We start from the raw sequence: 27,316 nt of genomic DNA, 5'->3' as shown, positions 1-27,316 counted from the left end.
AGAGGATGGAGACCAGGAAGGAAAGGGAAAGGGAAGCACAGAACCTGGAGCCTGGAAGAGCCCTAAAGCTATCACACGGGATGAAGCCATAGGATGCCCCCTCCTCCCTCTGGCAGCCACACCAAGGGGTCGTTCCCTTTGTGCCTATACACACCTCCAGGGACTAGGGATCCACTACTATTTTGAGAGAGCACTATCTTTGGACAGCCCTGTTAAAGCTCTTCCTCATACTGAGGTGTTTCTGGACACCTCTGACCCAGCGGACCACACACAAAAGCATAATGCTTGTCAGGGAGTTAACACAGCTCTTGGGACAGAGAGAGTGCTAACCCCCCACCATCTCCACCCCGACACTTGGTTGCTCCCAGTTCTTGCAATCAATCCCCCTTTACCAATCTGGCACCCTATTTTGGGCATGCCTCATCCTCTCATCCTTTGGTCTTTCTTGAAGATGAGGCCACATTTCCTGGACTCCAGGCATTTTTTTCTCCACTAATGCAGCCAAGAGTGACTTTAGAGAATTTCTGGCTGCCAGGCTATCGCTATGAACCATTGGTTCATAAAAGAGGGACAGTGTGGGAAACACGTGGTTGAAGATTCTAGAAGGGGTAAGCTATAGGTATTATACAAAAAAAAATATGGAATGGCCACTATGAGTAAACAATATATAGGAGTGGACGAAGGGAGTTGAGAGGGCAGAGGTCCTGCTATAAAAGAGCCCACAAGTTAGTACTAAGCTGGGTGTCCTGAATGGGGAAGAAATCAGGTGTGGACAAAGGAGAGCTAGGAGATGGGATCTGGAGGCTGAGTTTCAACAAAAAGGAGCCTGGCCTGTTCATTCACTGACTGAATCTGTACTGAATACCGGCCTCGCACGGGTAAGGCCACTGCAGTAAATGACAGACAAGGCTCGGAGAGCTCCAGGGAGGCGGGTGGGCGGGCAGGCATCCTGGGCCAGGCTAAATTTAAGGGCAGGGTGTGTTTGGACTGCCCATGGGACCTGAGTCTGGATATTTAACATCTGCTTGTGTGTGGTCAAAATTCTGGTTAGCATGAGACTGATGTCCTAGCTTGAAATTGTAAGACGGAAGAAAGAAGGGACTGTTTCTCCCTCTAAGACACAGTATCATCTTCCATAGGTAAGAAATGCGTTTGCCTATGATATTCCTGAGGTCCCTGGTCCAAAAGAAATGAACAGGTACAGAAGAAAAGTGAAAAGGGGGGAGAAGAAATTGAACATATCCAATGGGAAAGACTAAGGACAGCAGATGGCAGAAGTGGCCCAATTCACATCAAAAGCATCCCCCAGGTTTTTGGGTTTTGTAAAAAAGGCTTTGGAAAACTCAGAGATACAGAGAACTGATGGTTGCCAGAAGGGAGGGGATGGTGGATGGGTGGAAAAGGGGAAAGGTATAAATTTCCAGTTATAAGTCATAGGAATGTAATGTATAGCATAGGAAATATAGTCAATAAGATCGTAATAACTCTGTATGGTGACAGATTGTTACTAGCCTTATACGGCAGTGATCGCTTTGTAAGGTATATAAATGCTGAATTGCCATGTTGTACACCTGAAGCTAATATAGTATTATATGTCAACTATAATTAAAAATAAATGTTAAAAATTAATAAAAATAAAAAGTTTGGAATGACAGAGCAGAACAGTAGGAAGTTCCTTCAAAATCTGCTTTACCAAGCTCCTTGGGGATGAAGCCAACTAAACCATAATGTAAAATTCTAAGGCCGAATGAAAAACACACAACCTTTGAATGTCGAATGCCTCCGGGATGGATAGCGTTTACTAGGCTTCCTCTCAAAGGTGCTGGTTCTTCGTAACCGGGCGCCGTGGGTAGCTTGATATTCCGTCCGCCCACTGGAAAGTAAATATTTTTTGCATGTTACTAATATCAGAATAACAGTACATTATACATATTTGAAAGCGAACTTTTATTTCCAAGAGCTCCTATGTCAATTTCAACCTATCGTGGTTTGTTTGGTAAAGACACACATGAAATTTCATCTTTCATTTGGGAATAAAATCACCTTTGCCAAATCCGGGCTGTTATCATAGGGGCAGGTATTTCCATCAAAGGACAAATAAAACCTGCAATTTAGGTTCCAGCCACTTGGCTGCACAAACCGAGCAGGTTCGAGCACTTAGAATATGTGCCTAAGAGAACACTGATTCGCCCATATAAAAACCTTTCCTAAAACACATTATGTACACATTTAAATCTCTTAAAAATCTGTCATCAATGATCACTTAACTAAACCCTGGCTTTCCTTGCTATGCCAAGGGAAACGTTGTTTATTTCACCAAGGCTTTCTGGGTTTCAACCAACGTGCTGCCCAGCTGCAGCTTCCAGGAGGCACGCTGTTTTTGTCTGATCTGTCACTGCTTCATTCCAGCCACACTCGGCTTATGATTTATCACATGGAAGGAGCCACTTGCCACCTGCCCTAAATGCCTCAAAGGGGTAACCTCAATTCCAAATTCCCCTTCCTTCTTACGCTTCTCCTCAAGGAGCAGAAGGAAGCCTGGTCTGGGCCAAATCCTGGGGGAGTTTCCTCCTAGGACAGAAAAACCTGCCTTGGCAACCACCCACACAATCCTTCCCTCCTCACTCTGACTAGAGCAGACAGCATACCCGTGCGATGTCTCCGCTAACCTTTGTAGTTCTGACATTCTTCATCCTCCACAGAACCCTGAGTCGATTCCCAGAAAGGACTTGTTTTTTTTCCCCTCCCTTGCAGTATTTAAAAATACATTCAGACAAAATAATTCTTGAAACACAAGTGCACAGCCATTTCCTTGCACAGTAGATAAATTTGAAATGAGCAGATTTTTTTTGGCATTTTAAACAGAGTTCAAGGACATGCCATGTGTGGGTAGAGGTTATGAAACGTGTGAAGGCTTAGATCTTGCAACAGCTATTCTCAGATCTGTAAACGTGCCTCAGAAATCAACTTTGGGAGTGAATTTAAAATGCACATTCTCGGGCCTTATTCGTACATGCACATGTGGGCACCCAAAAATTCTAGTTACCAAGGCCTTAGATGAGGTCATAAATCTTCATTTTTAACAAACACCAGGGAATTTTCATGTACTTTGAGAGACATGGTCTCAGAATTATACATAAAAATATATCAGAATACATTCTCTGTATTTTCAGGCCCAAATATTTATTGAGCCTACCCTGGATCATTCATACATGTGTTGACATCTGCTCTCATTCTTAAATGTCACCAAGTTTCTTGACATTGGCATGTGAAACGCAGTAGAATAGTGGTTAAAATGTAAGACCCAGCCTGCCTGGGTTTGAACCTTGGCTCGACCATGAACTGGCTGTGACTTTGGGCAGATTATGTAATCCCATGGCCCTAGTTTCCTTATCTGTCAAATGAGGACAATCAGAGGACCTATCTTCTTAAGGCAGCTGTGAGGATCGAGATGGTACACGAAAAGCTCTCTCTAGTGCAGTGGAGTGGGTCAAGCTTTCCACAACGATGCTTCTGTTCTGTCTGATCTGGCCACCATGACAGCAGCCTGCCTCGTGTGTACTGGGCACTTGAAATGTGGTTAGCGAGACTAAGAAACTACATTTAAAAATGTCTTTGATATTAATGAATCTAAATAGCCACATGTGGCTAGTGTCTAATGTCAGCTATTAATAATTTTATTATTATCGTGCCCATTTATTTCATCAAGGAGAACAGAGGCCAAAAAGAGCTTCCGTGACTCGACTAAAGGTCAGATCTTAAGAAAGAAACAGCGACGGGACGTCTGGACACAGACCCACGGCTCCATTGCCCCAAAAAACAAAAAAACCAGTGCAGCTGCCCTCCTCCTTGGGAACACGTGACTGCGTCACGAAAAACGGCGCCTACCTGAATCTGAAGCGAGACCCCAGCCTGATAAAGTCGGACCTATTGGATTTGCTGTTTCCCGGCGTCCGCAGGCGGAAGAACGCGTGATGCTCCACGGCGCACTTCCAGAGGTGCTTGCAGGTCCTGGCGCTGTCCAGCCGGAAGACGAACGTGTGCTCCTGCTCCCGGCCCTGACCGGCGAAGCACAGGGCGCCCGCTTACATGCGCGCTCGCGACAGCGACGAAGGGCTACTCACAGCAAGGCGGGGAACCTGGCGCAAGGCTTACCTGGTCGTCATCCTCCACCACCACCAGTGTCAGTTTGCTCTTCTTAAAATCCATTTTGGTAATTTTAGGCCTGGTTGGAGAGAAAACGTTTTAACGGCACAATCTGCAGGAACACTAGCCACACATCAGACAGCAGATTCCTCTCTACTTTTAAAGCTTAGATTTGCTAAAGAAATCATTCATTCATTTAAGTGTGATTATATCCAGAAGTTTCATTGCCAGTGCCAGACACCCACAAATACAAGAGAACGGTGTGTTTTTAAAATGAATCTGGGTGTTGCAAATACCCCTCAATAATCAGCCATCACATATAATTCCACCACAAAATAGGAAAAGACATTTTTAATATTAGACAAAACTAAATTACCAAAAGAATAAGCCTATTTTGTTAGCTCCTTCAAAGATTAATATGCCTGTCGGGGTCAGTCCAAGAGAATATTCACAGCCATCTCTTCCCTACAAATAAACGAAGTGACAATCGGTAGAAGGTTCTAACAGGTCGTCACAGAGCAGAATGCAAAACAGTTTGCTCACCATGTTACTTTGTTTGCGCAATGTTTACACACTGTTCAGTTCAGTCACAGCGAGACCCAATTACTTAAACACACACAGTGCTTACCCTGACAACGTGCATGTCTACCCCATACATTTCCAGCCACTTCGCTTTATTCAGATAGGAGAGTTCCGCCTGGGCAGGGCTCTTTCCCCTTAGAAAAACCAATGGAAATACATGTAAACTGAAACTCGTACACCCATAGCATTCTGAAGGGCACAGCCACACAAAGAGATTTTATGCAGCGATTAAAGGAATGGGGGACCCCGATTTATATTAACACGGAAAGACCTCCAGAACAGACCCTTAATTGAACAAAGATGGCAGAGTTGTGTTTATAATACGAACATTTATGGAAACAATTTTTCGGCGTGTAGATGCAGGTATGTCTATGTAAAAAAAAAAAAAAAAAAGGCTGCACGGATGTACCACTGACAGCTAACAATGGCTGCCTGCAGAGGGGTGGTGTGTGCAGGGGGTACAGCAAGATGACTCTGCAGCCACACATTCCTATGTTATTTCGATGTGATACAAGAATGCGCTAATGTCACTTTCCATTTTCAAAGAAGTCGTACATCCTTCGGAATGACTGAGGGACAACGGGAAACCGTGCTAAGTTTCTGGGTCCAAGAATGACTTGGAACAGGCAGAGTTTTGGGGAAGATGGGCTGGGAGGGACGAGAGGCTAAAGTCTGGGAGACTTGTGAGTGGAGGCGGCACCAGTAGTCCCGGCATAAAAGTGTTAGACTGGGGTGTCTACGGGGGAAAAGAGGGAAAAGCCAAAGGATAAATGACAGGGCTGGATTTAGCTGTGGCGACCACATGTCCTAACATACAATGCTACACAACACATGGTCTCAAACACGAGTGTCCCTATAGAGGACAACATGGTATTTCTAAAAGGTTTACTCCGGAAGTTCAGACCATGGACAGAGACCCAGGTGTGTGGACTATATCGAGGCAGCACCTCCTGCTTTCTTTGGGAGGCCAGGAGAGCAGTGGCTCCCAGGCAGCAACGAGCCAGTCAGGACCAGGCTCTGTGATTCAGAAACAGGAGTGTGCTTTGGTTCTCACTGTACGTCTCTGGAAAGAGAGACGTCCTAAGGGCCTTTGGAAAAACAGGACTGAAGCACAGGAGAGAGGTAAGGCGATAGAGCTGCAATTTTACAGTAGGTCAAAGAATCTGGCAAACGCTTACATATTACAAATAAAGATATGAGAATGCTAGCGGGTAGCATCAAGGTACCTGCACTCTTTCCATCTCTGGAAGATATCAAATTCCATCGCTTCTGTCTGATTTGGAATGAACCGAAACTCAGACACAAGCTCTGGTGTGTGTTCTGGAAGCTCACACTCCCCAAGCTCCGCTGCAAGTTTCATAAGAGGGAGAAAAACAGGAGACATTGAGTGCTTTTCGTCATCGCTGCAATCAGGTCCAAAGGCATTTTGCATGGTCAGAAAGCACAGGTACCCCTCATGTATAACTCCCTCTTTTCAGGAGGCTCTAACCCCCACTCTGTACCTACACGTACATCAGAATCACCAAGAATCATTCCCATTGGCCGAAACACCATCATCTTAGTTATCACTGTCTCTCTCCCGACTATTTCCCCTACCCAGGGAGGCCCTGATTGTATTTCCCCCACGAAGTGGTAGAGCCTGAATGTGCAATAAAAGGCAACTGCAAGGACTGAGGACCTGCCCGGAAATATCCATTGAACAAAGCTCTTTTTAAGGGTGGGTCCAGGCAGCACTCCAGGGTCTGTAGTGCTGGAGAGGACCAATCGAGAATTCAGTACATGCAGAATCCAGGGGGAAAATACGATGGGAGGGAGAGAGGGAGGGAGGGAGAGGGGAGGGGGTGAGAAGGCTGCAGGAGCAACTGCGGCAACTCAGGCAGAACCTGGGAAGGAGCAGGGCATGCAGCAAGGCGGAGCAGCCACACGGGCAATCCCAGCAAAAAGCCCCAAATGAACTGCGCATCCTTGCTCTCGCCAAGTCCCCCACGGAATGGAGGGCCTGAGGACACAGGAGCCCCCATCCTTCCAGGACACAAATAAGAAAATCTACTCTCCCTGCCCCACCTCTGCAGCTCAGGAAGCAGAACCCAGGATGAAAAGGGACCCTCCAGAGGTCTCTCTAATACCTTGCTACACAAAGGGGGGTGGGTGGGTGGGGTCCACGGATCAGCAGCATCAGTGTCACCAAGAAGCCTTCTCACAATGCAGAATCTCAGGCTCAACCCCAGAATTCATGAAGCAAAACCTGCTTTTTTCTTAAGATGCCCAAGTGGCTGGTGCACACATTACTTTGAAAAGCACTGATCTATGACAGTGGTTTTCAAATTTGAGCGTGCACCAAGGTCCCCTGGAGGTCTCATTATGACACACACACATCGCTGGGCCCCATCTTAAATTACATTAATGTGGTTCTAACTCGAATGGGTAATTTCTTCCGGAAGGGCTCACAGACAGTGGATATTCTTGTCTGCTTTGGCTCTGGGGCAAAACATATGGCTCTACTACAGCTGGAATTTATGAGTGTGATAATGCCTTCATCACGCGGGGTGTGATATGGTAACCTGGGTAGCCTTGTCCTCTAATCATTCAAGACAACATAGGGGTTGGCATGTTGTGCCAATGGCCTTAGGAAGAAACCTCTCCACTGGATTGGGGGCCCCAGGTCTGACGTGGATGCTTTCATCCCATTAACTATACCCTAACATGTATTGCCTGGTAGTATGAGACTCAGAAACTCTAGGGTGGGTGCTCTTTGACAAGCTGGGGGAATCTGTACCTGGCCAAAGTGGACAGTCCATTTCCAAGTTCCCTGAGCCATTACACATCCTTATGGCACTCACCACAAGGACTGCTGTATTAGCAATATATGAATGTGAAGCACTTAGCTTTGTATTTGGCACAGACAGTTATAGATAACAATATCATCACCTCTACCACCGGTGCCTTCAAACCTCACGGGCAGGCTTCCCATTCAACCAAAGTTCTTGGGTGCCTCTCCTACTCCATTCAATTCGTTCTTCACTTACTGAGCGCCTACTGTATAATAAGCCACCCTAGAAGATAAGAACTAAAACTGACTAAGGAATGGAAGGATCAGAGAATGGGAGTAGCCTGAAGTCATTGAAAATCATCTTTGTGAGTAAAAATATAAGAAAATATGTGTACTGAAAATACCAAGTAGAAAATCATACAAAAAATTTGTATATGACTCTGAATAGAATTACACTTTAAAGACTCCATCCAAAATTCATACATAGAAACTTGGGTTGTCTGTGGCTCGTAGGACAGTGGGCAACTTCCTTCTGTCTGGTTGTCTGTTGTGCTATTGTTCTGATATTCTATAATAAGAGTGTACTAATTTTATAATTTGAAAAGACTTATATCAACTTTCAAAAACTGGCAAATACAAAAGTGAGAAGCCAAATCTCATTATGGTGTTCAAAAATCATTAGTAATTATGAATGAATATATCATAATTCATTATTCTGTGGAAGCCAATGAACACCCTGGTAAACGAATTCACGGCATATGTCTATCTGATGTACTGACGAAATTCTTTATGTGCAGTTACATACTAGTATCCTCTTAATTAGTGCTGGAGACTTTGGCAAGTACGTTTCTTGTGCATTTTAAATTCCACAAGTGCATCATATGGATGGAACAGTCAACGTTGACAGTCATGCAGGCACACCCCTCGCCATCCGATTCCCACCCACATGCTGATGATCCCCCGTCAATGCTTCTGGCCTGACCTCTCATGGAGGCAGATGTGCATACTCAAAAAGCTACCGCTCAGTTAATGGACCGTACAAAGATGTCTCCCAACTCTTCTATCCATTCTGTCACTTATTCTTGTTAGCAGCCCACAAGTCACCTCTGACTCCTCTCTGAAGTCTTAAGTCTAATGATCATTATACCTCCTTATACCACCAATGCTGTTTTTTGGGGTGTGTGTAACTCCCAGCCCTAGTCAGTTTCTTTTTATTACAGCAATGGCTCCTCACTGCACCCCTAGCCACAATCTTGGTCTTGCTCTAGTCCCTTCTCCCCATCACAGCCAGTGGAGCCTTTCTTAAAAGCGCTTCTGACCAGGCCTGCCTACCTCTTAAGAGACTTCAAAGGCACCATTGCTGACAGCATGAAATCCATGCTCTTTAAATGGGGTCCAAGGTTGCCACCTATCCAGCTTCTTGAACCTCACCTTCCAACACCACTCAACCGCTGGTACCTCTCTGCACATACTTTGTACCTTGGTTCCTTTGATTCTTTTCATCTACTTATCCCCCCACAGGCCTTTCTCTTCCTAGCTGTCCATGGGTCTCTATTCCTGAAGGATCTTCACTGTACTCTGCACATCCAGAGTATGTGGTGCTGCCATGTAGTCCTCGCGGGACTGCAAGTCATTTGAGGATGGAGACCATATTATATTCATCCATATCCCCAAAGTAGAGCACTGTTCCTGGTACCCAGCAGTCATTCATTTGTTGAAATGAAAGCAATAACATTAAAACGCTAATTACCACTAAAGAATAATGTACCTTGTAGACAGAGAGCAGCTAATTCCACAGCTGTTTCATATGGGCATTTCAATCTTGAAAAAAAAAAAAAAAGAAAAATTAATTTTATATATGAACCTTAATACCAATAACCATACAAAATGTCATTAAAGTCATTTTTCAAAAGGTAGTGATAGATAATTATTTTCTTGGTGGTTTCTATTTTTGCTGCCCACATTAAAGAATGCAAACAAATTGGCTTACACTACATAATCCCAAAGTCAGTTCTCATCTTATGGTACAATAACCCAATCTAGGTAGAATTTCTATTAACCCTGTGAGCAATTTTACCAAATTTCACAAAAATGGGGAAGTTTGGGAAATAGAATGAAAAGCCTTCTCTTTGCATTATTTTTAAACTTATTTCATCTTATATAGTACATGGGTCTTTTCAAGATGCCTTAAATCTTTTTTGAAATGAGGTCATAATATAAAAATGAACAGACACAATATCTAACATTACCAGGACAGCTGGATATACTCAAGCATTCTAATAAGTATACCTGAGGCACAGCCATAGAAGTGTATTATAACTACTACAAATCAGGATCTCACTCATACTTAATATTACAAATTTTGTTAGAAAAATACTAATGACATACATTGTTATAGTACTTCATAGTTTTCAAAGCCTTTTCATACATATCATCCAATTTGGTCAATGCATGGAGTTTGCAAAACCTTAGGATGAGTGTCTCCAGCGCTCCCCCAACCCCCTTTAGAGAGGAGGAACTGAGTGTTCAAGGGTCTTGCCCAAGGTCATCCAGCTGGCAGGAGGCAGTGCTGAGACCAGAACACCATTCTGCTTTGAAGTTAGTACATCAGGCTAAAGTGCCCGTAAACTGCCAAGCACTATACAGATGCAAGATGCTGCTATTAATATTTTTCCAAACCGAAGACATTTACTAGAGTTAAGAAGCCTTTAATATGAGGAGCACAGTATGGTGAAAGGGGTGGGGAGAGATAAAAATACACACATTCATAATACACACATCGGTCAAAGATCTGTACTGCATGGTTGAATAAGGCAAATGTATCCACTGTACAATCTACTTGCTCTATGGTATACCTTCCACTAAGATTTTTATAGCACATATTCTATTGAGAGACAGCAAATTTGGAAATCACATTTTAAATTTCCTTCAGATTATATTCAAAAACAAAATGTATTCTTTTCAATATATGGTATTGCTTTTTAGATTCAGTCTAGTTTTTCATGTAAAATAGTCAATACATATGCTGAAAAATGATACAACTGTAAAAGCTATGACTGTTAAATTTCATATCTTTAAAATACATTAATATTACATGTGAAATCAACCACTTTAGTGCCAATGCTTCTTGTGCTCGACAATCATTGTGTAGCCAAAGGCCTAGTATTTAAAAACCACTTTTAATTGGAGCAAAGGAAATGAGATGAGATGTCTGAACCTCTTTCTATCAGAATCAGAACATAACCTTTTTACATTACTTAAATGCAGATGGTGAATGAATGAGACATTCTGACTATTCAAATACTTGTAAGTGTATACATACTAATAACGTATCTTGCTTGCAAAAACAACAAAAGCCATTATGAATGGGGCAGTGATGTGATCAAGGAGAGAATTATTCCCAAATACACATCGCTTAAGATATTAAATGCTCTTGGAAATGCTTCAAGCCATATAGTAATCATTTAAAATAAGATGATGATGACAGTGATACAAGTATTAGACTCACTTCACAATGCCTGGTGTTTTTTTTTTTTTTTTTAAATTTTGAAAAGGGAACAAGGGTAAGAGAGTTAAAAAACAAAACACTGAATTACTTAGAAATATACTATGATTATTCCCAGTTAAGAGAACAAAAACGTACTTACTTTCCTGAAAGAATGTCATGCCTGAGTTGTAAAACAAACAGGTACCTGACAAACATATACAAAAGTCAACAGAGGGTAACTCTTTTCCAGCCACTTCCAATCCCCATCTTCCCATCATGAACCCCGCCCCACACGCAGCCCAGAATTGTAAGAAGGGAGTCCAACGCAAATGAGAACTTTGGTGGAAGCATCTCCTCCTGAATCTCTGGGAAGGTGTCCCAGAACCTAGCTAGGAAGGTGAGTGTATGTACGGAACTTGCAAGATACTTGGAGGATGGAACATGGAACACAGCACAGTCCAGTAATGGCCTCCACAGCCCCCTCACTGCTCCAGAAGAGAACAAGCACAGCACACGGCGCTCACACATCACACGCAGGCATGCAATGTGTCCGACTGGACGGGGCAGGTGCAGCCACGGGACCTGGCTAGCCAGCCCCACCAGGGAGTCCAGAAAGGTTGCAGAGTTTATAGCTGATTGTAGTTAGCAACAGCTTAATTACCACTTTTTTTTTTTTTTCTGATGCAGTTTAACCACAGACTCTTTCTAAAAAAACTGTACATGTGCAAGCACATACACACACAAATCCCGGAATTGGACTGCAGCTGGTGGCTACAGGGGTAATGGGGGAAGAAGGCAGCAAATAACACAAGTGTGGTTCACTTTGGTAAAAAAAAAAAAAAAAAAAAAAATCATCTTGGTATAAATAAGTGATTTTTTTTTTTTTTTAACCAGGTGGATGTGGGCATCAGAACCGCTTACAGTGCTTTGCAAAAACCAAAGCTGCCCACGTCACACTCCACACCTACTGAATCAGAATCTCACACATAAGAGTGGTCCCCAGGAATCTGATTTGTTCAAAAAGCTTCCCAGGTGTTTCTGATTCACACCACCCTGGTTAAGAATCACTGGCTTTGATGACAGCGAGCAGCGGCATGTTTCATAAAGGACTCTGAAGGGGAACACTAGGATAATTGAATTTGTTTGAACTTTGAAAATAATGCAGACAGTCACTCTCTGTGGAATGGATATAGGAGGATGTGGGTGACCCAGAAATTAAAGGAGGGGGCTGAAGATCCTGGTATATTCCAGAATGTTCCTGCCTGCGACAGGGACTTAACCACCACTAAACTGAGGACTCCCATGAAGGAGGACACAGTACTGACATGGCCAGAACTTCCAATTCCTACAGAAGCCCAGTGGAGGGAAGGAGGATAAGCAGTCTTTAAAGTGTTATTTAGGCAGTCATCTCCAAGCTAGTGGTCACCTCCATGGACCGCCCAGCAGCTTACATGTCACCACTACTATCCATCAAACAGACAATGACAAGGAGGTCCTGCGGACATCAGGCAGGGCTGGGCAGAGAATCTCACTGATAAAAGGGTGACTGGAGGGAAACTCCTCACTTAAAATGGTTTTTAAGTCTCTCTTGCTTCAACACTGCTTCTGAAGTCTGATAGATATCGGCACACAATCAAAAGAAATTCAGTAGGGCTGAAAGATAACGTAGAGTCTAACAACTTTGATATTGTAACAATCACGGGAATATTTTGCAGTCTCTTAAAACAATAAGATAGCAATTTCGGACTGAGAAATGCTCTTCCAAAACCTGCCTTCCCCTTTTGTATATGAGACAAAAATAAAAGTACCATAGAACAACTAACCAGACCACCCAAGGTCCAACCAAACAGAAATGTGACGAAAAAATTTTTTTCATTCTGATTCACTAAGAGAAAGATCAAATTAAGCAAAGCATAGACTTTCAAAAGAATATAAAGAGAAGCACAGGCAAAGTGCTAACGACTCTTGCTCAGAACATAAAGACAGCAGATGAAAAGGGAGACACACTCACAATTTAGAAGACCCAAATTATAAGTCAGGCAAGTGTTACGGGGCGGGGGGGCGGGGGGATATCTTGTTTTGCATTTTGTCTTACCTTGTAAACTCTTCACGAAGGTTGTTCGGTTCTGAAGAATAATATTTAACTCGAAAGTGCAAAGCATAAGCAGGTCCAACTAAACATTTGGAGATGGAAAGTTGAAGATGTTTTTCCCCAATTTTGAAGATCACAGAATGGACAAAAGGAAAAACACGTTAAACCTATTATCACATTCACCACGACAACGGGAGGGCGCAACAGCTCATACAAAGCTAGCAAGTTATTTTCAATCCTAGTTTGGAAAACTAAAATGGGTTGTGTTGGCAAAGATGGCTTCGCTAACAATCTCAATCTGGAAGAAAACCATAATCATCCAGATGAATTACTAAGAGCTGACATTTTACTTTTACCTCTGATTGCCATGGTGCTCCAAACTGTTACTAACTTTTTACAAAATACTAAGAGAGCTAAAGGAAAATGACACATAAATAGCCAAGTGTTCTGTAATCTAAATACACAGTAAAAATACCTTAAAGTGTTACATTTTTTTAAATTATCCCCCCCCCCGCCCCCACCACACACACACACATGCACAGTGAAGGAACGTGGTTTACTATACCTATAAAATCAGAGCTGGACCCAACTGTCAAAGATCCCTCCTGCTCCCCCATTCTCTGAGTCCACTTTATTATTCATTAGAAAGTGAATGTAATAAGTATAAAGCCATGTTTCTGAATAGCGGATTAATCAGTTCTCATTGGCAGGTGTGTCTGATTTCAAATGAGAGCATAGTCTGTTTTTTAACATCTACTAAAAACTCTTGTTCAAATTTTAAACTCTGACACTTGGCCAGCCTTAAGAAATTAAAAATCATCCACTTAAAATTGACTCTATTTAAAAAATGCTACTAAGTAGTAATGAAAAACGAACACCTCAAAACATTGGCAAAGGAGTTTACTTTCCGATAAAAGAAATAAATGAGCAGGCTAAATTCTGCTTACTTACTTTTCATCTGTTTTTTTATGGGTTTGGAATGATCCAGCCAGTGCTGAAAGAAAGAAAATGCTTCTTTAAGAATATTTTATCAGCAAGAATATACAGACCTCAGAGTTATCCTCCTCCATAAACCCCAAGAACTCTACCTATAAAACTAGATATGAGACCAGATCATGAGTTATTAGGCTGGGGAATCTGCAAACTGCTCGAGATGATCTATATATATATATAAAAAAAATCTGTGCTTATGCACGTAAGTGCATTTTCTTTTGGGGAGAGGGCCCATAGCTTCGATAAGCTTTTAAAGAGGAGCCTGAAAGAACTTAAAACCCTTTAAGTAATTGGTCCGTAAAGTCCCTTCTAGTCAGTGGAGCCACCATTGCCTCTTCTGAGTTTCTCAAGTCATAATCAGTCTTCTCCAATTATTCCACGTCTGTATTAGTCTAGTAAAGACTATGAGCCACAATGATCACACACTGGTTTCGTAGTTCTGTTGCCCCAAACTCTAAACTTATAAAACTGAAACTCATGACCCCTGTTCTTTGGCCAGGAAAATGACCCACACTGAAGATGAAAAGACAGGCAGGGGTTTGCCTGAGACATTTTTGCTCTGATCAACGAGGGCAAGTCAACTTCCTCTAGTTTTCATCAGGAAAAAAACAAAAACAAAAACACTTCAGTCTTATCCATCCAAGGAAATCATAAAACCATTTCCCTCATACGAGAAAGTTTCTCTATAATGTCAAAGTTGTTGATGCTACAGTCCTGATGAGCCTCGGCAGCTTCACTTCTACGGAAAAGGGCACTTAGGATCATTACACTGTGAGCCCTTCCGTGTGAACCTCAGCCCCGGAGGACTGGGTCTTTGGTGCCCGTCATCATTTCCGTGTTTCCTGTGCTGAGCGTAGAGCATGGCACCCAGTGGGCCCTTATTAGATTCTTGAGAAATAAACAGATGCTCAGTATAATTTTTTTAAAAATGAGGCAATTAGGAACTTTCGCCATCACTTCACGTAAATTGGATACATGTTGGAACTTCACTGTTAGAGTAACGGCTGGGACGACACAGCCTGAGTGGGTTTCTCACTAGCTGTTCAGAATCAGAGGCCATTCTGCTGACTGTCAATATACTCTCAGAGGCAATCCAAACTCGGCACATTCTAACAATGAGAAAGGACAGGACTAAATTAGTACAGTGTACTTTACCCCTCACCATAGAGCCCATTATTACTGCGTGGGTGGAGGGGGATAAGGAAATACAAAGCAAGTAACAGATGATGTATAATACAATAAGCTGTGAGCTGTGCAGTGGGAGAACGTGGGCTTTTGTCATCACCGCTCCCTGGCTAAGCAGCTGTGTCATAAGAGAAGTAGATCACCACAGCTGGATGCATATCTCAGCATGTACGCATGTATGGGATGCTTTCTCTGATAATAGCTTTGAATTAGAAATGACCTAAATCCCCATCGACAAAGACAGATCAAAAAATGGCTCATCCATATCATGAAATACTATTCAGCCTTTAAAATTGATGTGGGCCTATATTTATTGATGTGGCAAGAGAGCCACAATACAATTCAGATGGGAAAAAAAAAAAAATCAGGTAGGATCCCCTTTATACAAAATTATTATTTTCCAACAAGATATGTACAAAAGGATTTAGAGAGGTTATTTTTGGATATTCGCTTTTACTGTTTACTTTTTTCTTTTTTACTTTGCTGCCTAATTTTTTACTCTTAATGAGAATATTATTTTCATAGGGGTGGGCAAGGTTAGCACTTCCATTTATTCATTCACTCATCGTTTGCCTATTAGGCAGTTTTTGATCATCAATTTGTCTCATTAGAATTAGGTCTCACTGCTGCTCTCGACCAGGCTGAAAATGCTGGACCTTAGCCCCTGGGAAGAGAACAGATACAGACTTGATGAAAATACTCTAATCCGTACTTTCCTGACAAAATAAGTATCATGCTAATGGCTATGACTAAACCTGTTTTTCTCCTCACTTTCAAATGAATTCACCATTACCAGGCAAAGAAAGTTCTCCCTGCCACAAGCTTTCTAAGCTTATTAGCCCCAGAGGCTCATAGTTTCAAGGATCTTTTCTCATTTTTTTCCTGCCTCAAGTCTCCTTATCATATTTTGAATAGAACAAGTTTAAAACCACCATTCCTCTCCCTCTATTCTCAAGCTCTCATCAGGTATCCAAGTCCAATCTGTGTTTTCTCCTTAGCAGCGGTCTTCAACCCTGGCTGAGCATTACACTCATGAATACCCAGGTCCCGGCCAAGATCCATTAAACAGAATCTCAGAGCATTAGCTCAGTGTACCCATTAAATATTTAGTGCTGAAATTTTCCTACATCCTCTCCTACCCAGGTGGTGTTAGAAAAAACACCTAATGATCTTGGGAATCTTGAAACATCTACAACCCCTTCTTAAAACTGTCATTTGAGCTCCGTAAAATTTCAAATGATTTCAGGGTTTATTAGCCAAATGTCTATGGCCTGTGTTAACTCACAGACAGATCATGCATGGCTAGATGTTCCTATGGACAGCAGACTGCTTTTTCCCTCTGGCCATACTTCTAAAGAAGCTTCCTTATCCATGTAGGCTGGCCTCCATCCTTCCTGCCCAGCAACCAGCCCCAGAGCCCTGCCCAGAGCAGGACCTGCCAGGATGGAGGGCTGTGAAAAGGCTGGGGCTGGCTAAGCTGACAAAGGAACCAGAAACAGCTCCATTTTAAAAGCTCTTTGACTCTGTCAGGTCCAGATCAGGTTTGCTAGCCAGCATCAGCGGCAGTAAGAAAACCAGTTATCATCCTAAAAGGAGAGATCATAAAACCTATTTTGTATCCAATCAGTTCAAAATGACCTAACTTTCTCCTTAGCCGCAGGAGCTGACCAGATTCTGCTCACTCGTAGTTTATCCCACAAGAACATCTCATAAATACTCGGGCACTAAGGCCCCACATGGTATTTAGTACATCATAGCCTACACTCATTGGAGGCTTGTAGCAGTAGGACCTGTCTTGGATGTTCACCTGCATCCTGTCTAAATATAGCCAGGCCGCCTGTCAGCAAAGGCCAAGGCAAATGGTTCTAGCTCTCTTAACAGACTATTAAAGCAGACACTGGAAACAGACAGGTGCATTCTGAGTTCGGAGGGCGAGACATTTAACTCAAATCATCTAACGGGTGTTAGAAAGGTGGTTTCCGATCTGAATTTCTCATCCAAGTCCATTTGGCAAACCCTTCTCATAAATCAAGATGTGAGATGATCTGGCAAAGCCCATCTGTTCTACCAGTACATCAGTTCTGGAACTATGACACACATAAGGCTGGCTGTAGAATGTCACTGTCTAAAATCTTACAACTGACATGAGAAGTATATGTGTGACTTGGGAGGTGTCTTATGAGACTGAGCCCTTAACCTGTGGGATCTGAAGCTATCTCTAGGTAGACGGTATCAGAATTAATTGTTTGGTGGTGTTAGAAAAAAACATACACTGGACCATTTCATAGGCATCACTTTCTCAGGCCTCAGTGCAGATGAAAGTGGCCGTGGAGAGGGCGCATGACGTGCCCAGGACCACGCATGAGGAGGAGGCAGGATTCTAACACTGGCTGTGTCGAGTGTCTGACACTCTGGGTCCCCACACCACACTGGTTGAAGTGCCTTCTCTGCTCACTGGTTGAGATCCCTTCTCTGTGGGGTTCTCTCCTCCGCTGTTGTCAGAATGAAGCCCTAAAATCCATTTATACCAGCTACTTGAGGTTTCCCTCGGGATTCATCTATAACAAGTGCAGAGGCCCCTTTATCGACAGGCCCCCTCTTTCCCATTCAGCACCAATATTTGCGCATGGGCAGGAAAACACTTGCCCCGCCAACATTCAGAAACAGGTGGCTAGGTGGCCCGAGGTATTTCTTGAGCTATTTCATACTTCTTTATACTAAAATGGAAGGAGACAGAAGATGAGAGTTTAAGTCCCCGCTCTGCCACTCACCTGGTGTATGGCCATGAGCAAGGCCCCCCCGAGCCTGTTTCCTCATCTGTGCATTGAGCTAACCCCTCACACCCTGTCTGAAGACTCAGCTGAGTGTCTGTGGAAACTGCAATGAACCATCTCAATAGGAGGAAGGGTTTTAAATTTTTTCTCTTATGGTGACACATCCCACTATTAGTGTTTACACTCTCCTACACATCTGAAATGGTAAGAACACTCAGGAGTGTCCGCACAAGTGGCAAAGGTGATAACATCCCAGGCAATCATCGGGGTGAAGCCTCGATAGTCCCTCTGGCACTCAGCCTCACTTGCAGCCCCCATGACTGTGCCACCCTCACCTTGCAGCCCTAGGTTTCTTATCATCCATCTACCTGATTCCACACTGCAAAGACCAGAAGGAAAACATCTCACAAGTCTTGAGAGAAAAGCCAAAATCACCTTTTCTGGATTCCCTGCTGTAAAACGTATCACTATAAAATGCTCCCTTTTCAGAGGGGCTTAGGAATGAACTTACAATGGCCCCACCCACCCTCTAGAATACCTGCCCCAGAGTTGGGGAGGGAGGCTCCTGCTTGGTGGGGTTGTGATGACCCCTGCCCCAAATCCCTGCCGCTCCTCTACCTGGCAGGGTTCTCTCCTCCTCGGTGACGCACCCCATGTTCGCCCTTCCCCTGATACATTCTTCATCTCATCCAGGATACTTAGGCAGTCCTCCTCCAGGGTCCCCACGTGGAGGGCTGGACCCACTCTATTCCAAGGACCACTTGTCTGGCTCCCCCACCAGAATGTGGCAGGCAGGGACAGTGTCCAGCTCGCTTCTGCATCACAAAGCTGGGTACTGAGTAAGCTCCAAGCCAAAGTATGCTGAACAGCTACTGACTGAATGTTCTTTCACTGCGTATGTGTCACATTACCACATGCAATGAAACCAGTGGAAAGTCCTGGGCTTTGGAATGAGACCAGGTTCTGAATGCTAACTCTGTCGCTTACTTTAACCTTTACAAGGTTCCTAATATCTCTGAGTCTCAGCTTCAACATTTGTAAAATGGGTCTGCTCTCTGGCCAGCTTTATGGATCAGTGATGAATGTGAAACATGAGTTATGAAAAACCTTCACTGCGCTATGCCTGGCTCAGTAAACAGCAGCTATCTGACCAGGCAGTGAGGAAGCCGGGTGGGTGCAGGCCAGAGCCCCTGGTCCCAAAAAAAAGCTTTGGCACATAATAGTAGAAGCCATGTCCCTGCTTGGAGCTGTGCAAAAGTGGTGGTCTTCCGGCTTTGACGTGGAAAAGGAAACGGGAGGCCCTGGCCCCAACTGCTAAAAATAGGCGATGCCAATAGACTTTGGCCTTGCTTCAGGTCTGGGCAGGGCACTATGGAAACCAGGCTTGGCGCTTTGCAGGAAGCTGAGATAGAAGTTGGTTTCGACGAGAGCTGTGCCAAGAGCCCTCCCCTGCCAGCCCTCTGATGTGCATGTCAGGGGCTGGCTGAGGGTGTCAAACCTTGCGGGAGCCTCGATTATGAAGTAATAAGCCAATGGCCAAGTGGACTGTGCCCTCAAGGTCCCCTCCTTTACCCCACTCTCCCCAGAAACACATGTGCCACAACATCCAGTCTCCTGCCACCAATCCCATTGTACTAGGCCCTCAGAAAATCAATGATACCCCAGAAACTATCGCAGAGAACCCTCCCAAAGGGCTCTGGCTTTTACTAAGGTTTTTCCCATAGGCAAAGTAGCTTAGCAAGTTCCGGCTAACCTTCTCAGCATGTCACCTCTGGGCACTGTGATGACTTCCGGTTCCCGCTTCGGCCTGCCCAGCTAGGGGAGGGAGACTCACATCCATGTCAGATTATAAAACCCTTTCTCCTCTCTTAACTCACGGAGCCCTTCAATTTCCCTGAAATAGATGTCATCACCTCTAGTGAACAGCGAGGAAACATAAGGCTCGAGAGCATAGTATGTTGAAAAGAGCAGTTAAACCTGAAATCGTAAAAACTGGGTTTGAGTTGAGCTGTGCTACTCACTGAGAGACTTGCCAAGGTCTAAGGCTTTGGGTCCATCATCTAGAAGATGAAAAAGTTTGACAGATGGCTCCTAACGTCCTTTCTGTGGCTAAAGACTAAGTTACCGAATTAAGAAGAGGAAGTCCTCAGTCTGATGGTCTAATCAGAAAGGTTTTGTTTCTATACACAAATAATGAACCCCAGGGCAAATGAGCAAACTGCCACAGAAGGAAAAATAAGCTCAAAGGTTTACACGAAGGAGGAAAAACGCTTTGAGAGCTCAGGACGTGCTGCATGACAGAGTGTCACCTGAGATGTTCTTTTTTTTTTTTTTTTTTTTTTTTTTAAACCACCTGAGATGATTTTAAAGCATGGCCAGAAGTTGAAATGGAGTGGGAAAGGGTATTCCAGAAGGGGAACCAGCACAAGCAAAGGCACGGAGGTAAATGTGGGCATGATCAGCATCCAGCCTATAAGGAGCCCAGCTTTAAATCACACGGATGAGCAGAAGGTTCCTGAGAGCTGCCGCCACTGCATCTCTCCTGGATCCTCAGAGTCAGGCAGATGAGGACCCTGCACTTGCTTCTGTGGGTCAGGAAAGCACCTCATGTTCACAGAGCTGGATGCTGGAAAGGCGTTAGAGCTTGCAGACTGTGAGCATCTGCAGGTGACTGGCCTGGGAAGGATGCCTGGATCCTGCCGTGAACATCCCTCCTGCCTCACCGTGACAGGGCGCCAGCGAACGGGACAGCCTGGCAGCCAAGTGAGCAGAGGTTCACAGCAAAGTCTTTCATAGTGGAGTCACATCTTTGGCTTTCTGGGAACCTGAATGGCCGGAACAGGGTCACCTAGGGATGAGGACATGCCACTAGGGCAACAAGTGCCTGGCTGTAATGACAGAAATGACAGAGATCTCCTTTTTAAGTAGAAAAGATAGGTGAGGGAGACACGTCTACCTCCTCCTTTAGACTCAGAATCACTGAACATTAGAACTGGAAGAGCTCTTGGGAGAACAGGTCCAAGAACCCCATTTTACAGAAGAGGAAACTGAGACCAAGGAAGAAAAGATGGCTTATCCAAAGCCCAGTCAAGGGCAGAGCCAGCCAGTTCTGACTCCCAGTCCAGGGCTGAAGTCGAAATTCTGAAATCAAAAATATCGCATAAGTATTACACAGGTTAAGATACACAGGAGAAGGCAGACTGGAGAAGAGTTTCAGGGAAGAGGAGGGCCGACAAGTGTCAGATGCTGGGGACAGAAAGGAGCGCCCTAAATTCGGCATTCAGGGAGCAACTGGAAATGGAACTGTTGATGCACGTACAAGGAGGAAATGTTGGAGAAACAGGCATACTCCCTCCCAAAACGGCACTCGCTGTTTTGTCTCAAGGGGAAAACAAAACGAGCTTTAGCTACGTGACCTCGGTCTTCTAACTAAGCAGGAGGTGAGGCCAACTGCGAGAACAATGTGGGGACTGGATGACAGGTCTATGATCAAGATTCAGAAGAGGGACCATGGGGTACTTAAAAGTCCATTAGAGGCTAACGAGGCTCCCAGAGCAGCTTGGGGGCTTGGACTTTGCTGAACCTGGGATCTGTGCTGGTGCCAACAGGCACAGCCTGTGACTCTCCAGCAATGCTTGGCAGCCTGGAAGCAGCAGAGGAAACAGATGGGCCTGAGTGTCAAGGGGAGGCCAGGGGACAGTCATGGGGGCAGGAGAATCAAAGGGCAAGTGAAGACACAGGTGAGAAAGCTGAGGCTTTGCCAAGTCAGGAGGAAGGCTAAGGCAGGGAGAGGCTGGGAAACGGCGGGATAAGCCAGGGGGAGAGCGTTATGGGCCAAGCCCAGATTAGAGGGACTGTAAAAAATGGAATCAAGGCAAGTTATCGTGGAATGGGGACTAACAGAATTCCGGATCTTGGAGTGAAGAGGTGTCTAAGAGGACCCACAGCGAATCTGGGTGAGGTGTGGTCAGATGAAGCTTTAATGAGAGAAAACAGTGTCCAGAATATTGTTAAGGATCAGCAACTTTTTGAGGTTGCCAGAGGCCTTGACGGAGTAAGACAGTGCTGAGGTCAGAGGACAGGGCACTGAGGGGCCCCACCTCAAAGAAAGCAGAATTAGACAGGGAGATGGAAAGAGAAGAGCTGGTCTGCCCCTCCCCAGGGCCCTGGCAAATCGGAGTTAAGAGTCTACAGCTGGGAGATGGAGAAGGGATGGGGACCATTAACTCGAGGAGGTGGCTGAAGTGTTCAAAGCAACATGGAGGGTGGGGCGGGGGTGAGGGGATGGGCTGTCAGCGGACAGGAAGTCTTGAAGGTGAAGAGGTGGCATCCTTTGGGAGCAGGGGCAGGGTCCACCCAGGAGGCACTATAACCAGGATGTATTCAAGTCCCGATTCTACCATGTCATCTGAGGACTCGACATCGCACTAACATTCTCAAACAGGCTCAACTCCCAGGCATTGATTTTGAGCATCTTCACCTTACAACAGTCACATGCCCCGCTGCCCCGCACCCCCCAGCCCCTCACCCCCACACCCCCGCCCAGGAAGTATCTAAAAAGTGTCTTTCAGGTAGAAAGGCTTAAGAATGTGTGAAGGAGCTCCAGGTCTCTAGCTCAAGCATCTCCTAGCAGGGAACCCACCCTTTCACTGTCTAAAACAGCACTGCCTCTTCCTCTGTCTTCCCATTTAGTCTGCTGTATATTTCCTAACATTTATTACTACCTGTTATAATATGTGCTCATCGCTTTATCCACAGTGCTTAGAATGGGGCCCCGTGCATAAGAGGCACGCAGTAAATATTTTTAGACTGTTGAATAAATCACCTTTAAAAACCAAAACTAGATTTGGTTGGGGAGGGAGACTCTGAAGTTATTCCTGCTTTCTAAATGACTGATTCTGAGCTGCATAAAGTTCACTCACTCTAGCATCAACACTAGGAAAAGTCCCGTCTCAGGCAAAGCAAGGGAAGTCTTTGCTGACCTAACACAACCTCCTGGAGCCTGCAAGATGGTTCTCAAGCAATGCCAAGACCAGCTCCGCCCGCCCACCCCACCCCAAGCCTGGCTGGGATTCAGCCGTGCTCAAAGCGCCTGCTCTCTACGCCCAGCACTACTTCACAAGAAGATGGTGGTGAAGCCTCTTCTGCTGGTTAAAAATAAAAGCAGCTCCACTGAAAGGATTTCTATAATGATTTCTACCTACTCTAGAAATGTGCCCATATTGCATCCTTATGCATGGGAATGCTTCCCTAACGCATCCCCACGTACGACATAAACGTTCTTCCTCTCCTGGCTGTCGCCCACCTCAAAGGTGGGGCATCGTGGATGCCCTGCACACGGGCAGGCACCCTCATCACCATCCCAATGCTCGTTACGGCAACAACATCACAGCTGTACTTCTATGTTCCTCTACCAATTTCTAGCAACTGTGGATCTGCGATTAACATGAAAAGCCAATCTGTCCTGAAATGAATCAAAGGAATACATACCGTGACCTGGGCAGAGTCAAGGAACTGGAGGCCAAAGTAATCTGTTTCCACAAGGTCCAAGTGGTACACGATCTGATCAAACAAATCCTGGCCTTTGGCATGTTTCTGGAAGGCAATTGGATAGAAGAAAATTTAGGATGTGATAGCTGAATAAGCAACAAAAAAATTTTTAAAAACAAAACAAAATCACTTTTCTTTGCATATTGCATATGTGTATGTTTAATTAGCTTTACTATAATACGAACTCGGGCTTAGATCTAAGCGGTCCCAAAGACACAAAACAAAAATAAAAAACGCCAAACAGCAACTTCATAGGAACCAACACCTTACTGTGAAAACTGGTAAATAAAGAAGGGAAAAAAAATCAAGCATTGATCTTGCCTTTAGCTGTAGCACTGGGTAATCAAAGAGTAGATGACAGCATATACAAAAATTAACTCAAAATGGATCAAAGACTAGTGTAAGGCTGAAAGTATGAAACTCTCAGGATAAAACATAGGCACAAATTTTCTTGGCCTTCGATTAGGCAATGGTTTCTTACATATGACACCAAAAGCACAAGCTACAAAAGAAAAAATGAACTGGATAGCATCAAAATGTAAAACTTGTGCTTCGAAGGACACCAAGACATTAAGAAAGTACAAAGACAACTCAGAATAGAAAAAATTTTTTTGCAAATCATATATCTGATAAGGGATTTCTATCCAGAATATATAAAGAACCACTACTCAATAATAAAAAGGCAAATATTCAATTAAAAATAAACAAAGGAGACAGATTGACAGATAGATAGTTCTCCATAAGCCCAATTAGCACATGAAAAGACACCCAACATCATTACTCATTAGGGAAATGAAAATCAAAACCACAATCAGATACCACTTCACACACATTAGGATGGCTATAATAAAAAAGACTGATAATGACAAATGTTGGAGAAATTGGAACCCTCATATGCTTCTGATGAGAATGTAAATTGTGCAGCCACTTTGGGAAACAGTCTAACAGTTTCTCCAACAGGTAAACATAGTTACCATTTGACCCAGCAATTCCATTCCTAGGTAGAGATATATTCGAGAAACATGAAAACATCATGTTCACACAGAAGCTGTACAAAAACGTTCGCAGCAGCATTATTCATAATAGGCCCAAAGTGAAAGCAACCCAAACGTCTATCAATTGATGAATGAATAAACTGTGGTCTTATGTATAAAACAAACTATTATTTGGCCATTAAAAGGAATGAAGTTCTGACACACATGCTAGAACATGGATGGACCTTGAAAACATTACACTAAGTGAAAAAAGCCAGTTACAAAAGACCACATATCATATGAAATGTGAAGAATAAGTCAATCTAGAGATAGAAATTGGAGTAGTGGTTGCTTAGGGATGTAGAATTTGTGTGGTGACAGCTAAGTGAGCAGGGTTATCACTGGATTTGTACCATTTCAGATAGATGAATTGTATGGTACGTGAATTTCAACCAAGCAAAAAACAAAACAAACAAACAAACAAAAAAACAGCAAAGGAGCAGAGCTTTCCTTTATAGAAGTGTTCCAACAAATAAATGAAGAAGGGATAATAGGACTGCAGTATCATGAATGTGCAACTTCTCCTGAATGGTAGGCTTTAAGTATTGGGCAGCAGTGGCTGCCAGCCTTGCAACAGGGGACAACCCAACGTCATGCACTTCTTGATGAAAAACACTCTACCATCCATGACAGAATCTGGCTCCCCATGCCTCTCTCTCCTCAAGAAAAAAAAAAAAAAAATCAAGCCCGGGGCTGATTCAAGCACTAGATCCAACTGCCTGACTGCAAGAAATGCAGAGGAATGTTCTAAACTACCTGGGGCTGCAATCAGAGAGAGCGAGATCCAGCCTGTGGGAAATTCTAAAAACTCCTCAGGACACATGACTCAATTTCTTCAACAAACAGAATATAGGGAAGAGAAGAGATGGAGGGGACACCTACAGATTAAAAGGGATTTAAAAGACTTTTTTTTAAAAAAAAGCAAAACTAAACTGCGATGTTCAGGGATGCACACTTGGGAAGACAGTCGAGAAGCGGTTATGATAAAGCCTGGGTAGTTGCTGCTCCTGGGGCCGGGAGGGCACGGGACTGGGAGGGTCTCAGGGTAGACTTCTGGCTGGTGGGCAGGGTTCCAGATCTGGACCTGGGTGGTGGTACCAGGGCGTCTGCCTTCTAGTAATTCATTATACAGTACTTTTTTTTTTTTTGTAGTTCTGTATATGTTATACAAAACAACAGAGACAAAAAGTATAAACAAAAATCAAAACTATGTCACTAGATTTCCGCCTCTTTCCTTCAGACTCTTCCTCTTCTGAAAATACTTCTCTGAAGGCAACCATTTGACAGAAAACAGACGGCTCGGTGTGCAGTGATGTTCTCTATAGCATTATCGAAGAAATAAGAGGGGAGGGTGGGCAAAAAGAAACAACTGAACTCCAATCACAAGGACACAGAACTGGGGCCACCAAAACTTCGGAACACTGTTTGGCCGTTATGAAGGATAATTATAAAGATGAGATAGAAATAAGGAAAATTCGTAGGACAACATTAGATAAATAGACTACAACGGAAGAAGCAGCTATAATTCCAACTACATAAAAATACATACATGGTATACATGGGCTGCTTGATAAAACAGAAAATTTGCCAAAACTAAAATAGCTTTTTGGATAGAGAAACTGTGGATGGTTTTCTTCCCAAGGTTTTTTGTTTTTGTTTTTGGGTTTTTTTTTTTTTTTTAACACCGATTTGGTAGTTGTTAGCAAATATAATTTTTTAAAAAATCACCATTCTGGCACTCTTCCTCCTAGCCCATAACAATCCATCTTCTGGATATATTTTTTCCTATTACGATCCAGAGCTATTGACCCTATGCAACACTTATTTTCACGGTGCCAATGACTCATTAGCAGGTTTCCTACTGGGATGAAACTAGTTAGAGTGAAGCTTGAACAGCAGGGTGTGGCAGAAAGAACTGGGCTAGGAGGAAACAAGAGACCCGTGCTCTAGTCTCAGATTGTACCACTAACTACGACCTGAAACAATTCATAATTTACCCAAATCCATATGGTGTCCTGAGCTTCTCCTGCAGCTGCTAATAGGATAAGGTGCCCTGAATACATAGGGCTACCAACACTCAACTGGTCCTATATTCAACCTGCTCCCCACCTGAGTCTATTTTGGTTCAGGGCTCACTATCCAGGTATGTAATTTTAATGCTCACAAGGAAGAACTGGGGGGGCATGGAGAGGGGGAATAACGCAGTTCTGCACATGGCAGATGAGGGAGGTCTGCCAAAGTTTCTCTACAGGTCATTCCAAATCTTTTCTAACGTCTTTCTAAAATGGCTCTTAATTTAGGAGGAACTCAAGGTACAGGCTGGGAAAAGAACTTTTGCAGGGGTGGAGAGTCCCTTCTGACAAGCCAGTTTGGATCCTCTATCAGCAGACCCTTCGCCTGACTTAGAGGTGGCAGACAGGCTCTGGCGGATAGGAAATACCATTTTTATTCATCTATAAACACCTCCCTCCGCCTGCCTCCCCTCACCAAGTATGCTCTTTCATCTCTTTTGCTGGAAGAGAGAATTCCCAATGGCCCTTTACAGCTCCAAAAAGAATCTGATAAAATTATGAGGGCTGGAATAGAGAGGTACTCAAAACAGAGGTCCCAGTGGCTTAAGGGTAGGGTGGTCAAGGCCACAGGACTTAAACCCACCATCTCTCACTTCTTTCGGCCTGCAGAGTATCCACTCTCACAACTGAG

The 27,316-nt window shown here is 43.9% G+C and overlaps 1 protein-coding gene across 1 annotated transcript in view; it reads right to left on the bottom strand.

The window, feature by feature from the left end:
* The window catches only part of EPB41L4B (erythrocyte membrane protein band 4.1 like 4B), a 119,082-nt gene that overhangs the window by 59,802 nt on the left and 31,964 nt on the right, over nucleotides 1-27,316 (bottom strand). The window contains exons 3-13 of the mRNA XM_011364986.1: nucleotides 23,520-23,624; nucleotides 14,029-14,071; nucleotides 13,081-13,159; nucleotides 11,146-11,190; nucleotides 9,267-9,319; nucleotides 5,955-6,075; nucleotides 4,775-4,862; nucleotides 4,523-4,611; nucleotides 4,156-4,225; nucleotides 3,889-4,058; nucleotides 1,764-1,873 (exon numbers count right to left, since the gene is read on the bottom strand). Coding sequence (XP_011363288.1) covers nucleotides 1,764-1,873; nucleotides 3,889-4,058; nucleotides 4,156-4,225; nucleotides 4,523-4,611; nucleotides 4,775-4,862; nucleotides 5,955-6,075; nucleotides 9,267-9,319; nucleotides 11,146-11,190; nucleotides 13,081-13,159; nucleotides 14,029-14,071; nucleotides 23,520-23,624 — 973 coding nt within the window. The remainder of the gene's footprint in view (nucleotides 1-1,763; nucleotides 1,874-3,888; nucleotides 4,059-4,155; nucleotides 4,226-4,522; nucleotides 4,612-4,774; nucleotides 4,863-5,954; nucleotides 6,076-9,266; nucleotides 9,320-11,145; nucleotides 11,191-13,080; nucleotides 13,160-14,028; nucleotides 14,072-23,519; nucleotides 23,625-27,316) is intronic.

Source organism: Pteropus vampyrus, unplaced genomic scaffold (genome assembly GCF_000151845.1).
Source record: "Pteropus vampyrus isolate Shadow unplaced genomic scaffold, Pvam_2.0 Scaffold103, whole genome shotgun sequence".
Taxonomy (NCBI): domain Eukaryota; kingdom Metazoa; phylum Chordata; class Mammalia; order Chiroptera; family Pteropodidae; genus Pteropus; species Pteropus vampyrus.
Note: the sequence above shows the minus strand (reverse complement) of the source record. Positions and strands in the feature narration are given on the sequence as shown.